The sequence below is a fragment of the Protopterus annectens genome, chromosome 2.part0, assembly GCF_019279795.1.
Source record: "Protopterus annectens isolate FY-2018-M chromosome 2.part0, PAN1.0, whole genome shotgun sequence".
NCBI classification, from domain to species: domain Eukaryota; kingdom Metazoa; phylum Chordata; order Ceratodontiformes; family Protopteridae; genus Protopterus; species Protopterus annectens.
The window spans coordinates 681,940,200-681,958,786 of record NC_056728.1 but is presented as its reverse complement, the minus strand read 5'-3'; the positions used below and the strand labels follow the sequence as shown (position 1 = coordinate 681,958,786).

General features: G+C 43.0%; 1 protein-coding gene across 1 annotated transcript in view; it reads left to right on the top strand.

The window, feature by feature from the left end:
• The window catches only part of NIPSNAP3A (nipsnap homolog 3A), a 484,684-nt gene that overhangs the window by 145,066 nt on the left and 321,031 nt on the right, over nucleotides 1–18,587 (top strand). Inside the window, exon 3 of the mRNA XM_044061013.1 lies at nucleotides 3,705–3,863. Coding sequence (XP_043916948.1) covers nucleotides 3,705–3,863 — 159 coding nt within the window. The remainder of the gene's footprint in view (nucleotides 1–3,704; nucleotides 3,864–18,587) is intronic.

Genomic DNA, 18,587 nt, shown 5'->3' with positions numbered 1-18,587 from the left:
ATGTCTGGGCTATGGGGTAGGGTTGCAAGATGGAAGCCTTTTCTTACACAGAAAAACATCCAAGCCCAAATAAAATTTGCAAAACAATGCATCGTCTCCTTAAAGCATGTGGGAAAATGTGTTATGGTCTGATGAGACGAAGGTTGAACTTTTTGGCCACAATTCCAAAAGGTACATTTGGCACAAAAACAACACTTTGCATGCCAGAAGAACACCATCCTCACAGTGAAGCATGGTGGAGGCAGTATCATGCTTTGGGGTTGCTTTTCTTCAGCTGGAACTGGGGCTTTAGTCAAGGTGGTGGGAATTATGAACAGTTCCAAATAACAGTCACTTTTGGCCCAAAACCTTCAGGCATTTGCTAGAAAGATGAAGAGGAATTTTACCTTTCAACATGACAATGACCCCAAGCATACATCCCACATCAACAAAAGAATGGTTTCACCAGAAGAAAGTTAAAGTTTTGGAATGGCCCAGCCAGAGCCCAGACCTAAATCCTATAGAAAATCTGTGAGGTGACCTGAAGAGGGCTGTGCACAAAAGATACCCTCACAATCTGGCAGATTTGGAGCGCTTTTGCAAGAAAGAGTGGGCACATATTGCCAAGTCAAGATAAGATGTGCAATGCTGATAAACTCCTACCCAAGACGACTGTACGTTTTTTATTTTTTATATTTTTCCCCCAGCAGATTTGTTTTTCAATTGAATTGTACAGATTGTAGGTCACATTAAAGGTGGGAAAAGTTTTGAAATGATTTATTGTGGTCTCATTTTTTTATATCACAAAAGCCTGGCATTTTAACAGGGGTGTGTAAACTTTTTGTATCCACTGTATATATACTTGTGTGTCTGTGTATTCATGTACATATATATAATATATTTATATGTGTGTCTGTGTGTTATACACACACACACATACATACATACATACATACATATAAACCTTCAGGCATATGCTAGAAAGATGAAGAGGAATTTCACCTTTCAACATGACAATGACCTCAAGCATTCATACAAATCAACAAAGAATGGCTTCACCAGAAGAAAATTAAAGTTTTGGAATGGCCCAGCCAGAGCCCAGACTTTAATTTAATAGTACATGCAAAACTTAAACTTAAGAAAGTAAAATAAAACTTTTTTTTTGCAGGAGAGCAAGCCCCTTCCCCCTGCATCCCCTGCACCTCCTGCTAATTATATATACTAACTTGCACTTGTCAGTCATATTTTGTCAGCTAAACAGATATTGACCAATGACAGATTCAACACATTTCATTGGACCCATTATATGTGTGTGTGTGTCTGTGTCTATATATATGTATATATATATATATATATATATATATATATATATATATATGTGTGTGTGTGTATATATACACATATATATATGTAATACACACACACATACACACACATATATATATATATATATATATATATATATATATATATATATACACTTTATATCCTTGAAATACTGAAATGTCGAAATTTAGTATCTCGAGGCTATAAAGTCGAAACCTAACGAGAACGAAAGCTCAGCAGTGTGAATTTCAAAATCTCGCATACCAGAGATTTTGAATTGGCGCCTCTGCTGTCCACAAACACACACCTTCCTTCACACACACACACACACACACACACACACAAGCTCTGTACAACATAAAAGTGGGGGCAAGTACCCCTGCACCCCCCAATGTAGGGGGCTGCACCTCCCCACACCCCCCCTACTTAAATATTCTAACTTTGAGGTCGCACTATATGCAAAACCACATAAAACACCACCACACAAGCTACATTCTCGTCGCACACATACATCACAGTAACAAAACAGACTAAGACACACCACAGCCCCTACCCAAAACCCTTAACACATCAACACTTACCTGAATCCATAATCACAGCGAAACACCAGAAGCGCTAATTCAAAACCTCCGGTATGCGAGGTTTTGAATTTCGCACTTCTGAGGTTTAGCTGTTTTCAGGATTCCACTTTATGGCTTGAAATATTGAATTTCGATATTTCAGTATTTCGAGCTTCTAAAGTGAATCCATATATATATATATATATAAATATGTGTATGTGTGTTTAAATATGTACGTATATATATATATATATATATATATATATATATATATGTGTGTGTTCTGTCTGGACAGTTCTGGTAGGACCATGTCTTGCTCCCTGACTAGAGGTGAATTCTGAGTCTTTGGATGCTAGACTACAGCATTTCTACTGTAGTGGATCATGGTTTAAGGGAGGAACTCTGTCTGGATATGCTGTAAGTCAGCCTGCAAAGCCTGTCCTAAGCATCCTTGTTCATCCTTATGATATGCAGAAATAATTTGCATTCTGAGATTACATAAAGATATACTTATTTGTACCCTAGGAAAGCACAATTTTCCCAGTTCTGCTCTACCCATAGAACCTTGGGAAGTGAGTAGCTTCCCTTCAGGAGAAGGGCACAAGTATGCACCCCTCACCTTGTTGGTATTATTACCCTCTTACCTTGTTGGTGTTTTGCCTCTCTCACCTTGTTGGTGTATTGGCAGCTTGTACAGTTCTGCAGCTAGTGCCCCACACAAACACTGGCAACTATTTTGGCTTAGAACAGATGTTTTCCTAGCTTGGCTTAAATTAAGATAGACTGCATTTTGCACTAACCCTCTTCCATTCATATCTTTTAGAGGGACTGAAACACATCTTGCTACATATATTTTGGGGTACCTGTACCCTGTTATTGTGTTGAATGATGTGTCAGATTGAGATTGTGACTCTTGGGTAACCCAAAGCATAAAGCCAGGGCATTTCTCCATTTCGCTCTGGCTCAAGGTCTTGATCCCTTTTCTTCTAATCTCTAGAACTATCTAACCGCTCAGAGAAAACCTGGGTTTAAATTACTGTATCATGGTGAAAAGCTTAATTCTCTTTAATAATCTACTAGTAACCTGGTAGAAGAGGAGTCTGCTGTTTGAGCATACTTTGACCAAACATTTCTGAGATGGTGGTCAGTCTGGGATCCTGGTGAAGAATTAGGCACCCCACCATTAACCACAGTTTTGGAATGGGGTAGCACCTCTGTCCGAACCCTAAGCTAAATTGTGAAGAGACTTTCCTTATTCTGTATATATGTAGTCTTAAGGAATAACCTTCATTTTTCAGTAAATGCATCTTTCACTAAGAAGTTGAGCATAGTGGTCAGGATCTTTTCACTTGTCTTCACATACAACAGCAATTCTGACTATGTTCCTTGTCCAGTTTCTACAAAATATACAATTTCTTTTCCCATCTGAAAAATGTGAATCTGTAGTCATATTAACACTGTCCAAATAGCCTAAATACTTGGTAACTTTATTACATTCTGCTTTCTAGATGGGTGACACCATGTAGCTAAAACACTTAAAGTGTAGTAGTTAGGCTGATGCACCTATGTAAAGCAGGGGCATCTGCCCGCACCAGTGGTAGTCCCTGCTGTATTAGTGTTCCACTAAGACCAAAAGCTTCTGCGTTGGGAAGGGAATGAGTAACTAACAACTAATTCTTCCATTCTAGTGTGAGAAGATGGAATTGATTGTGACAGGCCTGATCCCTGGCTATACATGAAACACAACCTATTAGCAACTCCATTGTGTAAGAAAAAAAAACTCTGATGTTCTAATTAAATCATGTCTTAGCGAACACTTTATTTTTCTTTTGCTTTTAGATGATTATACGCACAGGGCAACTGTGAGGGCAGCACTAGGTCAAGACAAAGAATGGCAAGAAAAATACATGACGAAGATGCTGCCGCTGTTAGATAAGCAAGAAAATGAAATCACTTACCTTGTGCCGTGGTGTCAGCTGATGAAGCCAGAAAAAGAAGGTAAGCATGAGTTATGCTCTTTCTGTCAGTTATATTTTTTCATGTCTGTTAAAATTTGTGTTAAAGTACTGAATTCCTTTGTTGTTTGTTGTGTGTGTACTCAGGCTTGCCTCTAAAAATGTAGTGTTTACTGTGAACATCCTTTTTTCCTTATGTTGCCATTAGGAAATATTTTTTTAAAAATTTGCCCAAGTGGCTGATTGAGTCATTCTTTAACCACCTACTGTAATTGACCTGGTCCTGTGCTCAGAAACATTTTTTTTTGACTGCATGCATCGGGTAACATGGGAACACACACTATACAAGTTTGTGAAACTGGCAGTGTTCAATCTTTTTATGAAACTTCTGTCCGACTTCAGGCACATTCACTGAGTAGCTATTGGAATTTTCTGTTCTTATACATTACGCTAGAAAAGCCAGCCCCCAGACTTCCCTCTTCTTTTCTCCCACTCATGCACTTGATCTTGATTGTGATGTACATTGATGTACATAATTGTAATGTTCTGGATGTTGGCTACACTCTACTGAAACAAATGTTTAACTGATATAAGTTCTACTAATCCCATCGAACAGAGTTTAGATTGTTTGATTCACTGAAAAAAGTTCAAACACAAAAATAGCAGCCATTACACTTGCAGAGAGTTAAATGCATCTGCTCCTGCTACCCAGGCAGCCAAATGTTGTTTGTATTCTAGTAATGACTGCAGTTAAGATTAATTTCCATATGCCTCTCTCAGCACCACCACGATGTTAAGACTGCATGGATGACACACAGAGAGGCAGTCTTGATTCTAGCAAAAGGTAGCTGCTCCTAATACCTTAGAAGCAAAGTATTGTTTTTGTTTTTTGTAATCTCTGCAGTTTAGCATTACTCACAGCACATTCTTCTCTTTAAATAATGCCAAGATGATATGCACCACCCTTAGACACACTAATACAAAAAACAACTTTGCATCCACAGAGAATTAGCTGTTTTTATTCTTATTTTATTTAAATGTTGTTAACCAGGTAAGTGAACTGGTACGAGGTCCTTTTTCAGCCAATACCAGGGTTGCCAGATTTCTAAATGGCCAGGTAGGGATAGGTGGGTCCTTCACACTAAGTGAAGACCAAAAAAAAAAAAAATGGTTTGGTCTTTCATGCAGAACAGTAGTGGTTCGGCTTTGCAATTTATGATTGGCCCATCTGCCAGTATACCAGTCAATCAAAAATCGCACAACAATGCCTCTTCTTTTCAATGTGGAAAAACCTACTGATGATGTTCATCGTGCATACAGCTGCAGTCATAACAGATGGGTTCTCTGCCGTCAGGCGGGTCCTCGGTCGGCCGAATTCCAAAGTTTAGGTCCGGCGTCGGTTGTCGTCACTTCTTCCCTGACGTCAGTGCGACAGGGGTATAAAAGAACCAGCCGTCGCCATTTTCTTCAGTCTTTCTTGCCGCGCGGTGCCCGAAGCAGAAGCAGTTCACAAGTGCCGGTCGGCCAGCTCCTGATATTACGAAAATTTTGCAACCGAAGTGTACCCTGTTGGGGAAACCTTTCTTGCCTCAGACCGATGTCAGGCAAAGTTAATAATTGTATTTCATGTGGGAAGCAAATACCGCATGAGGATTTTCATTCCCTCTGCATTCCTTGCTTAGGCCCAGACCACGACGTCTCGGTCTGTCATTTTTTTTGCTACATTCAACAAACGCACCATTAAGCGTCGGGCGGAGTTCGCCCAGCACTATTTTGGCAAAAAATTTAATTACATTATGTCGTCGGATACTCCGACTCCAGTTTTGACTAAAAGATGCAAAGATAAGGACCGACACACGAGGTCCGCGGCCTCTACCGACACCACGCCAAAGCCGACTACAGGTGGTTCGGTTCTCAGCGAGGCGCCTACGCAGCCCCTGCCTACCGACAACACTTCATTGGTGGTGTCTGCTGTGCCCGAGGTCGCAGGCTCCTCGGCCCACACCCCGACTACAGATACCGAAGCCACTCTAGGTGGTGAAACTCAGAATGTAGACAGGTCTGCCTCCTCTCAAGGTGTCTTCAGGCCTTCCTCTTCTTTTTCCATCAAGGCTTTCACTAAGTCTAAAGCTGCCTTGCATTCTAAGAGACAAGCTACACAGGGCCCTTCTCCAGGCCCCATGCCTAAAAAACAGATGCTTAAAATGGCTGAGGATTTAATTACTCTTATCAGGGGTTCTCAACCCCCCCCTGGACAAAAGGCCCAGAGTGGAGGAAGAATCCCCCTCCTCGGACCAGGCCTCCATTATTTCAGAGCACTCTGATGAACAGGAACATTCATACTCCCCTTTTGAAGATTCTGATGTAGGAGTCCATTCCCTCTGTCTCCCCCCTGAGGATTACTCATTTGGGGAAACCTTGCATACCTTGAGGGAACACTTCCACTGGGAAGGCCAAGAGTACTCAGACTCCAAGAAAAGGCTTAGGGATTTTCTCTTGCTCCCTCAGCACAGGCCTCTGGCTATACCTCCTGTCTTAGAAATACTAGATGATGTGTATTCGGAAGCCTGCCTTAACCCAGGCTCTTTACCTCCAGCCCCAGTCAACCCTGACAGGTACTACCGGGTTCCTGACTCACACCAATTCTTATACAAAAGCCATGCGGCTGACCCAGAAACTATCTCACAGGGCCCCAAGGGAATTAAGGCCTCCACTGCTAAAAATCCACTACCTTCAGAGAGAGATTCCAGATCTTTAGAAAGGTGGGGAAAAAAGGTATACACCTCGGCCACCTTAACCATGAGGGCATTAAACTGCCAGTTCCATATGTTAAAGTACCAACAGTTTCTGTTATCACAGTTGAGAAGCAAAATGTCACAACCTGAACATCCAGACTTGAAGGAGTTGCAGGATTTGATGCATAGTGCAGAACAAGTGGGTAAACATACCTTGCAATGTGGTTTGGAGGCCTCATGTAGAGCTGCTGTTACAGGATCAGTCATACGTAGACATGCCTGGCTCAAGGAGCAAACCTTACCAGATCAGGTCAAAGCTAAATTACTAGATGCCCCTCTACAAAAAGATGTATTATTTGGTGTTAAAGCTGAGGAGGTATTAAAGAAAATGGGGGAAAAGGCTAAATCAATGCAAACAGTGAAAGATTTTCTACAGGTACAACCTTCACGTTTCAGTAGAAATTGGCCTTCCAAAAATTGGTCCTTTCCAGCCACGGACAGACCCCAAAGAGGTAGATACAGGCGCCCGAGGGGCAGAGGGCAATCTCAAGGATCATTTAGAGGCAGACAATAGCAAGCTCCTACACAAAGAGGTGGTGAGGATAGTTCACAGCCATTTAGGAAGCAAACCCAATGACTTTCCACTTTGCATGCCAAGCAAGGCTCAAATGGCAGCACCCTTAGGCGGAAAACTGGCATTATTTTTGAAAAATTGGCATATTGTCACAAAAGACAAATGGATCCTGGACATTATAAACAGAGGCTGCAGATTCCATTTTCACACCCTTCCACAAAAAAGAGGCATGCCAAACCTGCCACACAATCAAAGGGCAGAGGCACAAAGACAAATTTCAGATCTCATGGACATGAAAACTATTCAAGAGGTACCTACTCAAGAACAAGGTCAAGGTTTTTATTCCAAACTATTCCTGGTACCAAGGAAGGGAAGATTGGAGACCTATTTTGGACCTATCCATCTTAAACACATTTTTACTCATGCCAAAATTCAAGATGCTCACATTACAGCAGCTTCTTCCCATGTTGGGCAAGGAGTCTTGGCTGGTAACATTGGACCTCAAGGAGGCATACCTGCATGTCCCAATCAGACAAAATTGCAGAAGATATCTCAGATTTCTTGCAGGTTCAACCCATTATCAGTTCTCTGCATTGCCCTTTGGCTTATCTACTGTGCCCAGAGTGTTTACGAAATGCTTGGCATCAGTAATTGCCTTCTGCAGACTTCAAGGGATACAAATATACCCATATTTGGACGACTGCCTGATCCAAGCGGACAGCAAGCACATACTTCTGAAACATCTGTTTTTTGTAATAATGTTGTTGAATTCTCTGGGGTACACAGTCAACAAAAAGAAATCAAGGCTAATACCCTCACAAAAAATTATTTTCCTGGGTGCCAACTTGGACACAAACACCCAGATGGCCTACCTCACGCCAGAAAAACAGGGGCAACTAACTCAATACTTAGAAAACTAGCAAATTTCACCAGGCTGACTGCAAGGAAAATCCTGCAGGCTCTGGGATTCATGGCATCTTGCATCCTACTAATCCCATGTGCAAAGCTGCATATGAGGAAACTTCAGTGGTACCTGAAAAACCTATGGTCTCAACACAGCCACAGTTTGGAAACAATAATACCACTAATTCCATGTCTTCAAAATGAATTTCTGTGGTGGGCTCAAGCATGCCAAAGAAACACAGGTCTCCCATTCTGCAAGCCTCAAGCAAATCAAGTCATCACAACAGACGCCTCGGACTACGCCTGGGGGGCGCACATGACAGATCGGTGCATTCAGGGCAAATGGTCCCAAAAAGAAAAGCACCTACACATCAATCAAAAGGAAATGCTAGCAGTAATAAATGCTATTATAGCTTTCAAAGACCTTCTGCATCCAGGCCAACTACTGATAAGGACAGACAACACCACAGTAATGTGGTACATAAACAAACAGGGAGGAACCCATTCATACCCCCTATGCAGGCTGGCCATGTCACTTTGGAATATGGCTCTGGAATTGTTAATCGAACTTCAAGCACAGTACTTGCCAGGCAAGGAAAACACGCTGGCAGACAACCTAAGCAGAAATATGACAGACCCACATGAATGGAAGTTGCACCCTCAAGTTTTTACAGAAATAATTCAAGCATGGGGAAGGCCAGACATAGATCTTTTTGCCTCCCACAAAAATCACCAATTGACAAAATTCTGCTCAATGACTTTTCATCCACATGCCTGGAGAGTGGACGCTCTCTCTTTCAGTTGGACAACAATGACAGTTTATGCCTTTCCACCTCTTCCTCTGCTGCCCAAAGTTCTATTAAAAACCAAAGCAGACAGACCAAAGATGATTCTCATTGCTCCAGACTGGCCAAGACAGCACTGGTACCCACTCCTGAGGAGCCTGACGCATTTCCCACCATGGACCCTATCTCTAATGCCTCTTCTTCTGACTCAGCACAGCTTCAAAACTCTTCACAGTCAGCTGAAAACACTCAGTCTGGCCGCATGGAAGATTCCTTAACTTCACAACAGATCCTACTCTCCAAGGAGGTGCAGGATGTCATTTTAGAGGCCAGAAGGCCTTCTACTAGGAAAGCTTACTCCGCAAAATGGAAGCGATTTTGTGCCTGGAATGAGAGAAAGGGCCAGAATCCTGGAATACTGAATTTACCTCAAATACTACAGTATCTAGCTGAGCTGCTAAGCAGTGGACTTTCATTCTCCTCCATCAAAATCCATGCCTCAGCCATTTCTGCAGAATACAACACTGATCCTCCTTTATTCTCTCATCCCCTCTTAAGACAGTTCCTCAGAGGGGCTAAGAATATAAAACCCCCAAGGAAACAACCAATACCTGCTTGGGACCTCAATTTCATTCTAGAAAAGCTGACCTTGCCTCCCTTTGAGCCAGCTGCCTCAACAGATTTGCAATATTTGTCCTGGAAAATAGCCTTCCTTCTGGCTATTACCTCAGCTCGCAGGGTATCGGAACTACAAGCCCTCGTCTGTGCAGCCTTTCATCATTTTCCATCAGGACAGAGTTTCCTTATGAACCAATCCGTCCTTTATGCCAAATGTGGTATCCAGGGTAGCTTTGAATCAGGCTATTCACTTACCTACCTTTTACCCTAATCCTCAAAAAAAGGGGAGAGACTACTACATTCCTTGGACATCCACAGACAGCTATGTTATTATTTGGACAGAACAAAGCCTTTCAGAAAATCAGAACAACTCTTTGTGTTCTATGCCATAGGAGCTCAAGGGAAGCCAATTTCCAAACAGACAGTCTCAAAATGGATAGCCCACTGCATACACTTTTGTTACTCTTTTCATGGTAAAGCTGTGCCTGCAGGCATCAGATCTCACTCCACAAGGGCCACAGCTACCTCTGCAGCTTTCCTCAGAGGAGTTCCTAACAAAGATATTTTGGAAGCAGCCACTTGGAGTTCTGTGCATACCTTCTCCAAGCACTACCACCTACCATTATACTCCAAAACTAGAACAGGCTTTGCCACTGCAGTCTTGCAGGGCATCCTGGCTCCTCCTAGTTCCACCTAGTGCCTACCACCCCTTTTTTAGCTTTGGGATTCTACCCATCTGTTATGACTGCAGCTGTATGCACGATGAACATAGTACAGTTTTGTACCTACCATAAATGTAGATGTTCGAGTGCTAATACAGCTGCAGTCCAGGTTTCCCTCCCTCCTTCCCCTCTTGGGACAGGCCTATTGGCTAACACCTCCTCTTACAAATTGATTGGGGTATTCATTTATGGTGTATTTGCTTGCAACTACTGTTTTTTGATTATATTGCACTGCATTATTACATAAATTTATGTATTGCCTTCCTTCTGGGGGCACCTGACATCTGGGGCAAGAAAAACTGAAGAAAATTGCGTTGGCTGGTTCTTTTATTACCCCTGTCGCACTGACGTCAGGGAAGAAGCGACGACAACCGACGCCGGACCTAGACTTTGGAATTCGGCCGATCGAGGACCCGCCTGACAACCCATCTGTTATGACTGCAGCTGTATTAGCACTCGAACATCTACATTTATGGTAGGTACAAAACTGTACTTTCTTCATGTTTCACTTTTGCAGTTATCACATTTTGGTTATCCCTGCCAGGGTAGCTTTCAGTCGGCCTGAATACCAGAGGCTTAGTATTTCTGCGTCAGTTGCTGTCGCTCCAGGACTGACGTCAGGTTGTCAGTGGTATAAAATCAGGCAGACAATGCCATTACATCAGTCTTTCTTGCCGAGGAGCCCGAAGCAGAAGTAGTTTGCACGAGTTGAGTCTTTCATTTCCGAACTGAAGTTGAAGTCTTCTAAAGCTAAGTACCCTGTATGGGATCCTTTTTTCTTGCTCTAACCGATGTCAGAAAAAGTTAACAATTTTCTCGCCTGTAGAAATCAAATACCACATGAGATTTTCATTCTTACAGCGTCACCTGTTTAGGCCCAGGCCACGACGTCCCCTGCTGTCGCTTTTGTGTTTTGTTCAATGCCAGAACTATATGTCGTCGGGCCCTTATTGTAGCTAGATATTTTCGCTCTCAGTCTTCGAATTCCGATATGGCTTCTGTAAACCATCAGACTACCAATCTTCCGAAAAAACGTAAGGATAAAGACAGACCGCACAGGTCCAAAACTGCCAATGACGCTTCCGTTAAGCTAGTAAGTTCCCTGGTCCCCGGTCCTCAGTGAGGCGTTTTCGCAGCCCCTGATGCCCACTTCTGTGGATTCGCAGGCCACTACCAAGACCCATTTGGAGTGAGGTATGCAGTGAGACTCTTCCTCGACTAAGGATCCTGCAGATGTCTCTACCTTGGATGGGTCTGGAGCTGCTAAGCAGACACCGGCTTCCAAGGAAGTACTGCGCACTACTGATTCTCGACACAGACCGACTTCTTTCACGTCTTCTTTTCTTTCGAAAGCAACCGAGTTTCTGAGGCCTAGGGTACGAACTACTAACAAAAAAACGATGACCCAAGCTCAGGCACCTGCTTCTTTGCTTCAGACTCAAATGCTTAAAATTACGGAAGACCTTATAATGCTTATTAGGGGAAGTCAAGCTACCCCTTCCGAAAGAAAGAGACTTGTCCCCAGTAGTTTATCTGAACAGGAGTCCGATGGCTCTGATGCATCCAAGTATGAAGATATGCAACCCCTCTCTGCTTATGAGGATTCTGATGCAGAGAAATCCATCCCTTCAGCCTCTCCACCCGAGGACTGTTTCTTTGGGGAAACCCTACATACCTTAAGGGAGCATTTCCAGTGGGAATGTCAGGACTATCCTCAGTCAAAAAAGAGACTCTGCGAATTCTTAGATTTTTCACAGCACAGACCTCTGGCCATTCCTCCTCTCCTGGATGTTGTGGATGATAGTAAAAGAATTCACAGATATTAATGGACAAAAGTTCCAAGTTAGAAAAATTTATGCTTGCAACACAGAGACAATTATATATTGCTTAAAATGTCCATGTAAAAAAAATTATGTTGGTGAAAGTAAAAGGCAGTTTTCATGTAGACTCAAAGAATTCATAAGAGATGTAAGAAAAAGTAAATCACCTAGTCCATTGGCAGTTCATTTTAAAGAATTTCATAGCAGTAACCCGGAGGGGTTACAAGCAACTATTTTGGAAAAAGTAGAAATGAATGAATTAATGGTAGAGCAACATATAAAAAATGTATTAAAGAAAGAAACAATGTTAATTTTAAAGTTTTGATACTATGTGCCCTAGAGGCTTAAATCAAGAATGCACTTGGAAGTGTTTGGTATAATGGAATTTCAGTAATTGTTAATTGATTAATTTGTTTTTTTAATGAAGTAATTCATTTAATGCAAAAGTATAAAAAGCTGAGGTTTTATTTATGTGATTGTACTCTATTAAAGGCTGTTCACAGCCGAGGTGCTAGAGCGAGATTTAACGTGTCTTCTTCTTCTTTCGGCTTTTCCCGGTTAGGGGTCACCACAGTGGATCACCTGTCCGCTCATAATTGGCAGTGGAGTTTTATGCGTGTATTTTTAATAAAAAAAGGAACTATTTTTTTCACTGGTCGGTTCTGTGTGGTATTCGTTCAACTGTGAGCTGTTTGCGTTGTGGTCTATAGAGGTATTACAGAGTCCCTGACTCTCACAAATTTCTTTTCAAAAATCCTACTGCTGATCCCGAGGACATCTCTCAAGGACCTAAAGGAATCAAAGCAACTTCAGCTAAGAATCCCACTCCCTCCGATAGGGATTCCCAAGTATTAGACAGATGGGGTAAAAAACGTATACACCTCTGCTACTCTTACTATTAGAGCATTAAATTGTCAGTTCCTTACGCTGAAATATCAGCAACATACCATGGAACTCCTCAAACAAAAAATATCATCTTTCCCTGCTTGTGCAGAAAATAAAGAGTTACAAGAGTTAATGCATTCTGTAAATGAAGTAACTAAGCACACCTTACAATGTGGTTTTGACTCCCTAGAAGCATCTTGCAGGGCAGCAGTCACTCGTTCTGTCCTTAGAAGGCATGCTTGGCATAAGGAACAGACCTTGCCAGACCATGTCAAATCCAAATTATTGGACGCACCCTTTCACAAAGACAACTTATTTGGCACCAAGGCAGAAGAAGTCTTAAAAAAGATGGAAGAAAAAGCTAAATCTATGCAGACAGTTAAAGACTTCTTACAGGTTTAGCCACTGAGGTTCAGTAGGCATTGCTCTTCCAAGCACTGGTCCTTTTCTGCCTCCTCCAGGTCAGCTCAGCCCAGACCCAGGGGAAGCAGACCCCCCAGTCAACAGCCCCAGGGAATGCAGAGATCTAAGCAATGGAGTTCCTCCTCTTCAAAACCAGGGAGTGCAAAGCCACCCCCTTAGGGTAAGCCCTCACAATGACTTTACACTTTCACCCCTTCCCTCTGCCCATCTGCTCGTGCCCTAGGAGGAAAACTCTCCTTCCACGTAAGAAACTGGGCCACCGTTACCAGCGACCGCTGGGTCCTCAACTTAGTGTCCTAGGGATACAAATTTTATTTTCACACTTTGCCAACCCCAAAAGGGTTCCCAGGTCTTCCCCCAAACCAGTGGGCAGAGGTCAAAAAGCAAGTCCTTTCCCTGCTGTCCACAAGGGCAATAGAGCATGTTCCTGCAGAACAGATAGGCCAAGGTTTCTACTCCAGACTCTTCCTGGTACTCGGAAAAGAGGGCACATGGCACCCCATCCTGTCTATCCATTCTAAACACCTTTCTGGTGATACCAAAATTCATAATGCTCACCCTCCAGCAGCTTTTACCTATGCTTTCCAAGGATGCTTGGTTAGCCACCCTAGACCTAAAAGAGGCCTACCTACACATCCCAGTCAGGGAATCATGCAGGAAATACCTATGTTTCAGGGCAGGATCACTGCACTTTCAGTTCTCTGTGCTTCCCTTTGGCTTATCTACTACTCTCAGAGTTTTCACAAAATGTCTTGCTCCCCCCATTGCTTTTTGCAGACAAAGACATTTTCAAATTTACCCATACTTAGACGACTGCCTGATTCAGGCAGACAGACAGGAAAAGCTGCTCAAGCACCTGACCTTTGTAAAGGACCTACTGACCTCCCTAGTGTATACTGTCAATGAAAAGAAATCCAAACTGTTTTCCACTCAAAAAATTGTATTCCTGGAAGCAAGCCTGGACACAGCATCCCAGAAGGCATTCCTTACTCCAGAAAAACAAGCCTACCTGACAACCTACTTCTCTCAACTAGCCACCAGGACCCAGTTATCTGATAGGAAAATCCTGCAAGCTGTAGGGTTTATGGCTTCTTGCATTCTATTCATTCCATATGCCAGACTGCATATGAGGAAACTACAGTGGTACCTAAAAGCCTTTGGTATCAGCACTGTCACGACCTGGAAACATTTATACCAGTGATACCTTGTCTAAGGAAAGATTTTCTTTGGTGGGCAGCAGCATGCTACCACAACAAGGGACTGCCTTTCTCAGAACCCCACGCCACCCAGACCCTCACCACAGACGCATTAGACTATGCTTGGGGTGCTCACCTGGACTGCAGGTGCATTCAGGGCCAATGGAGCCCAAATCAAATACATCTGCACATCAACCAAAAAGAGATGTTAGTTGTTCAACAAGCCCTGACAGCTTTCAGACCCCTACTCTCCCCTGGGACTCTACTGATCAAAACAGACAACACCACAGTGATGTGGTATATCAACAAGCAGGGAGGGACTCCTGCCATGAACTTTTGGCACACGGCCTCAGCAATGCAGCTACATCTGTTAGCACAACTCCTGCCAGGCTGTCTAAACTCTCTGGCAGACAACTTAAGCAGAAACCTGCTAGACCTCCAAGAGTGGCAGCTAGACCACAGAACATACACCCTTGTAACCCAGAAATGGGCCACCCCAAAGGTCAACCTCTTTGCCTCCCACTCCAACCATCAGCTCAGCAAATTCTGCACCAGGGAACCTCGCAGCAAAGTCTGGAAAGTGAATGCTCTATCCTTCCAGTGGGTAAACCTCTCTGTCTATACATTTCCCCCTCTACCACTCATTTCAAGGGTACTGCTCAAGGTAAGGGAGGAAAAACCGAGGGCAATCCTGATTGCCCCAGACTGGCCATGCCAGCACTGGTACCCATTGCTGTGCAGCCTGTCACCCCTGCCACCTACCTCTGATTGCAACACTCCTGGCCCAACGAAATGTAGAATTCATGTATCCCCAATTGCAGATCCTCAACCCGGCAGCCTGGCTTATTCCCTGACCTCTCCTCAAGCTGCCAGTCTAAGCAAACAAGTTCTAGATGTTATACGTGAGGCCAGACGCCCCAACACTAGAAAATCTTATGCTGACAAATGGAAAGGGTTTTGCACCTGGATCTAGGCTAAGAGAGTCTGAACAGCACAGCCCTCCGTACCTCTCATCCTGGATTACCTGGCAGACCTACTACGCAGGGGTCTGTCATTCCTTTCCATTAAAATTCATGCCTCTGCCATCGCTGCTCATTGCAGCACAGAGCCACCTCTTTTCTCACACCCTCTCATCAAACAGTTCCTAAGATGGGCTAACAACCTGAGGCCACCCAGAACGGCTCCTACCCCAGCTTGGGACCGTACTTTTGTGTTGGAAAAGCTCACCCTTCCCCCCTTTAAACCTGCAGCTTCAGCAGAGTTAGAATTTCTCTCTTGGAAGACCACCTTGCTTCTGGCCATCAGTTCAGCTAGAAGAGTATCAGAGCTACAAGCACTTATGGCTGTAGAGCCCTTCATCATTTTCCATGCTGACAGGGTCTCCTTCAGGACTAACCCATCCTTCATGCCAAAAGTGTGGTGTCCAGTGTGGCTCTCAAACAATCCATTCATTTGCCCACCTTTTTCCCTAACCCACAAAACAAGGGGGAAAGGATTCTGCACTCTCTAAATGTGCACATACAGCTCAGATTTTCCCTGGACAGGACTAAATCTTTTAGAAAAAACTGATCAATTGCTAGTCAGCTTCACTGCAGGAGCAGAGAGCAAGGCCATATCTAAACAAGCAATCTCCAAATGGATAGCACACTGCATCCATTTCTGCTACAAACAGCATGGGAAACCATCCCCCAAGGGGGGTCCAGACACATTCCACCAGAGCAACCTCCACCTCTGCAGCTTTTCTCAGAGGGGTCCCCCCCAGGAACATCCTGGAAGCTGCAAAATGGACATCTGTTCATACCTTCACCCAGCATTATCACCTGCCTATCTTCTCCAAATCCAGGACAGGCTTTGCTACCGCAGTCTTGCAGGGCATCCTAGCCAGCCCCCAGTCTTCTTGTCTGCCTCCACCCTTTTCGTAGCTTTGGGAATCAACCCAAATTTGATGACTGCAGCAGTGAAACACGAAGAACATAGTACAGTTGTGTACACTTACCATAAATGTAGATGTTCGAGTGTATTCAGTGTTGCAGTCCTGGTTTCCCTCCCTCCATCCCCCTTGTCTCTCTCTCTCTCGCTCTCCTTACAAGGAATTTTTGGTATTTAATTTCTACTGGTGGTATTCTTCCACCATTACCTAGTTCCCTATTGGGGGGCTCCTGACAGTTGGGGCAAGAAAAACTGATGTAATGGCGTCCACTGCCTGAATTTATACCACTGATGACCTGACATCAGTCCCAGAGCAACAGCAACCGACGCAGAAATACTAAGCCTCTGGTATTTGGGCCGACTGAGGGCTACCCTGGCAGGGATAACCCAAATGTGATGACTGCAACAGTGAATACACTCGAACATCTACATTTATGGTAAGTGTAAACAACTGTACTTTTTGTATTGAACAGAAGTGGCTCTGTGTTGCAATTTATGATTGGCCGGTATGCCGGTGTACGAGCCAATCAAAAATCACAAAGGGGAGGCTGTTTCACTGGAATTTTAACAGGCAGTGTGGGACTTGGGATTGGGCTGCTGATCTCGGGACAGTCCTGCTCAAGTAGGGACGTCTGGAACCCTGGCAAAGACTGCCAAAAAACAGAAGTAGATATATGAAAACTTTCCATCAGTTGTGTTGAAAGTACACAAATAAATCAGTTCATAAAGTTTTTATCTTAAACTGTGTCAAGGCATGTATCTAAAGTAACAAATATTTAACAATGGTGTATGAGATGGATTAGCATACATGGCATAGGAACAGTGCAATAAGTTATTATTTTGTTTGTTTACCCAGATAGTACACTGATCACAACAGACCATTTGCAGGCACTGCCTGAGTGAAGAAATTCACAAAAAAAATGAATAAATTCACACAGTAATCACAAAAGGGTAGAAAATCCCATAGAGAGTTGATGCAATATGTAAATATTATTAACAGAGTAGAAAAACAAATGTGAATTCATTTTGGTAGGAAATATGAGAGGGAAGCAGCAGGGGGTCAAAGTAGAAGTGAAATTAGGGATATCACATGCGAAGGAGGACAAGTGATGCACATTATGCAACATAATGTGCCCTAACCTCTGGTTACCTGACTGCTTTGGCCATATGCATTAACAGTTTAGAATTTAAAGAAAATTAAAAAAAAAAAAATAATAATAAGATCTGCAGAGTGCATTGCAGAGTGCGTTCTCTGTACTGGCTAACCCTTCCTGAAACATATCTATTTTTGGTCAATTACTTGAGAAAGTTAATGTGTATCCCTGGAGTAGTAATATTTATTCAAATTGAAAAAGTAATCTTTTGAAGAATTTCATGAATACAAGTAAATGGTGAAGCTTCTTTGTACTTTCAGGGAAATTGTTCTGTGAAGCACAGACTAATTTGCTGAATACTGTCTCTCACGTGCTAAATGTGAATGATGGTCTCTGTGAGTGAATACTTCCATTATTTATAAGGTTGTAAGTTTGATTTCTGAAAGCAGCCTTTAAAGGAGTGATGGATAGTATCTCTCATGCAGTGTTTTGAAACTAAATGTATTCACCTCTACAGCACTTGCTGTAATCAGAAGCCATTGACTTGAGTTTAAGTCATACAATTATATACTGGTGACCTTGGTTGAGGCTAGTTTTACTAATCTAAAAATTTTACGTACAGCAGATTGAATTAGAGCAGTGTTCTGAGCTGAGTAGTGCAGTTACAGGGATGCAGTATTCCAAGCTGGGAAGAAACACGTTGATGCTATGGCCTATCTTGTCTCAGTGGTAAGCAAGGTAGATGTTTGTCTGATAGTTATAACTGAGTTAGTACTCTGTCATTCAGTATAACCATGAAAGATGAGGTTTTGATCTAGTGTTAGACGTGGATGCCTCTGTTGTGTGGTGGTGGGATAGGGTGTGCCTAAAGGATAATTTATGTAGAATTTTTTACATGCTTTGGTTTTTAGGAAATGCCATTTACAGTGGTTCCCTTAGGGCTTATTGACAGCTTATTTTTGTTTAAATATTTCCGTGATGATTTGAAGTCCCCCTGAAGGTGATTGCTTATTGGGCCTGGTCATGACAACATTGTTTACATAGTGTTCAGTTAATCTGTGGCAGATCCCCGAAATGTCTTTT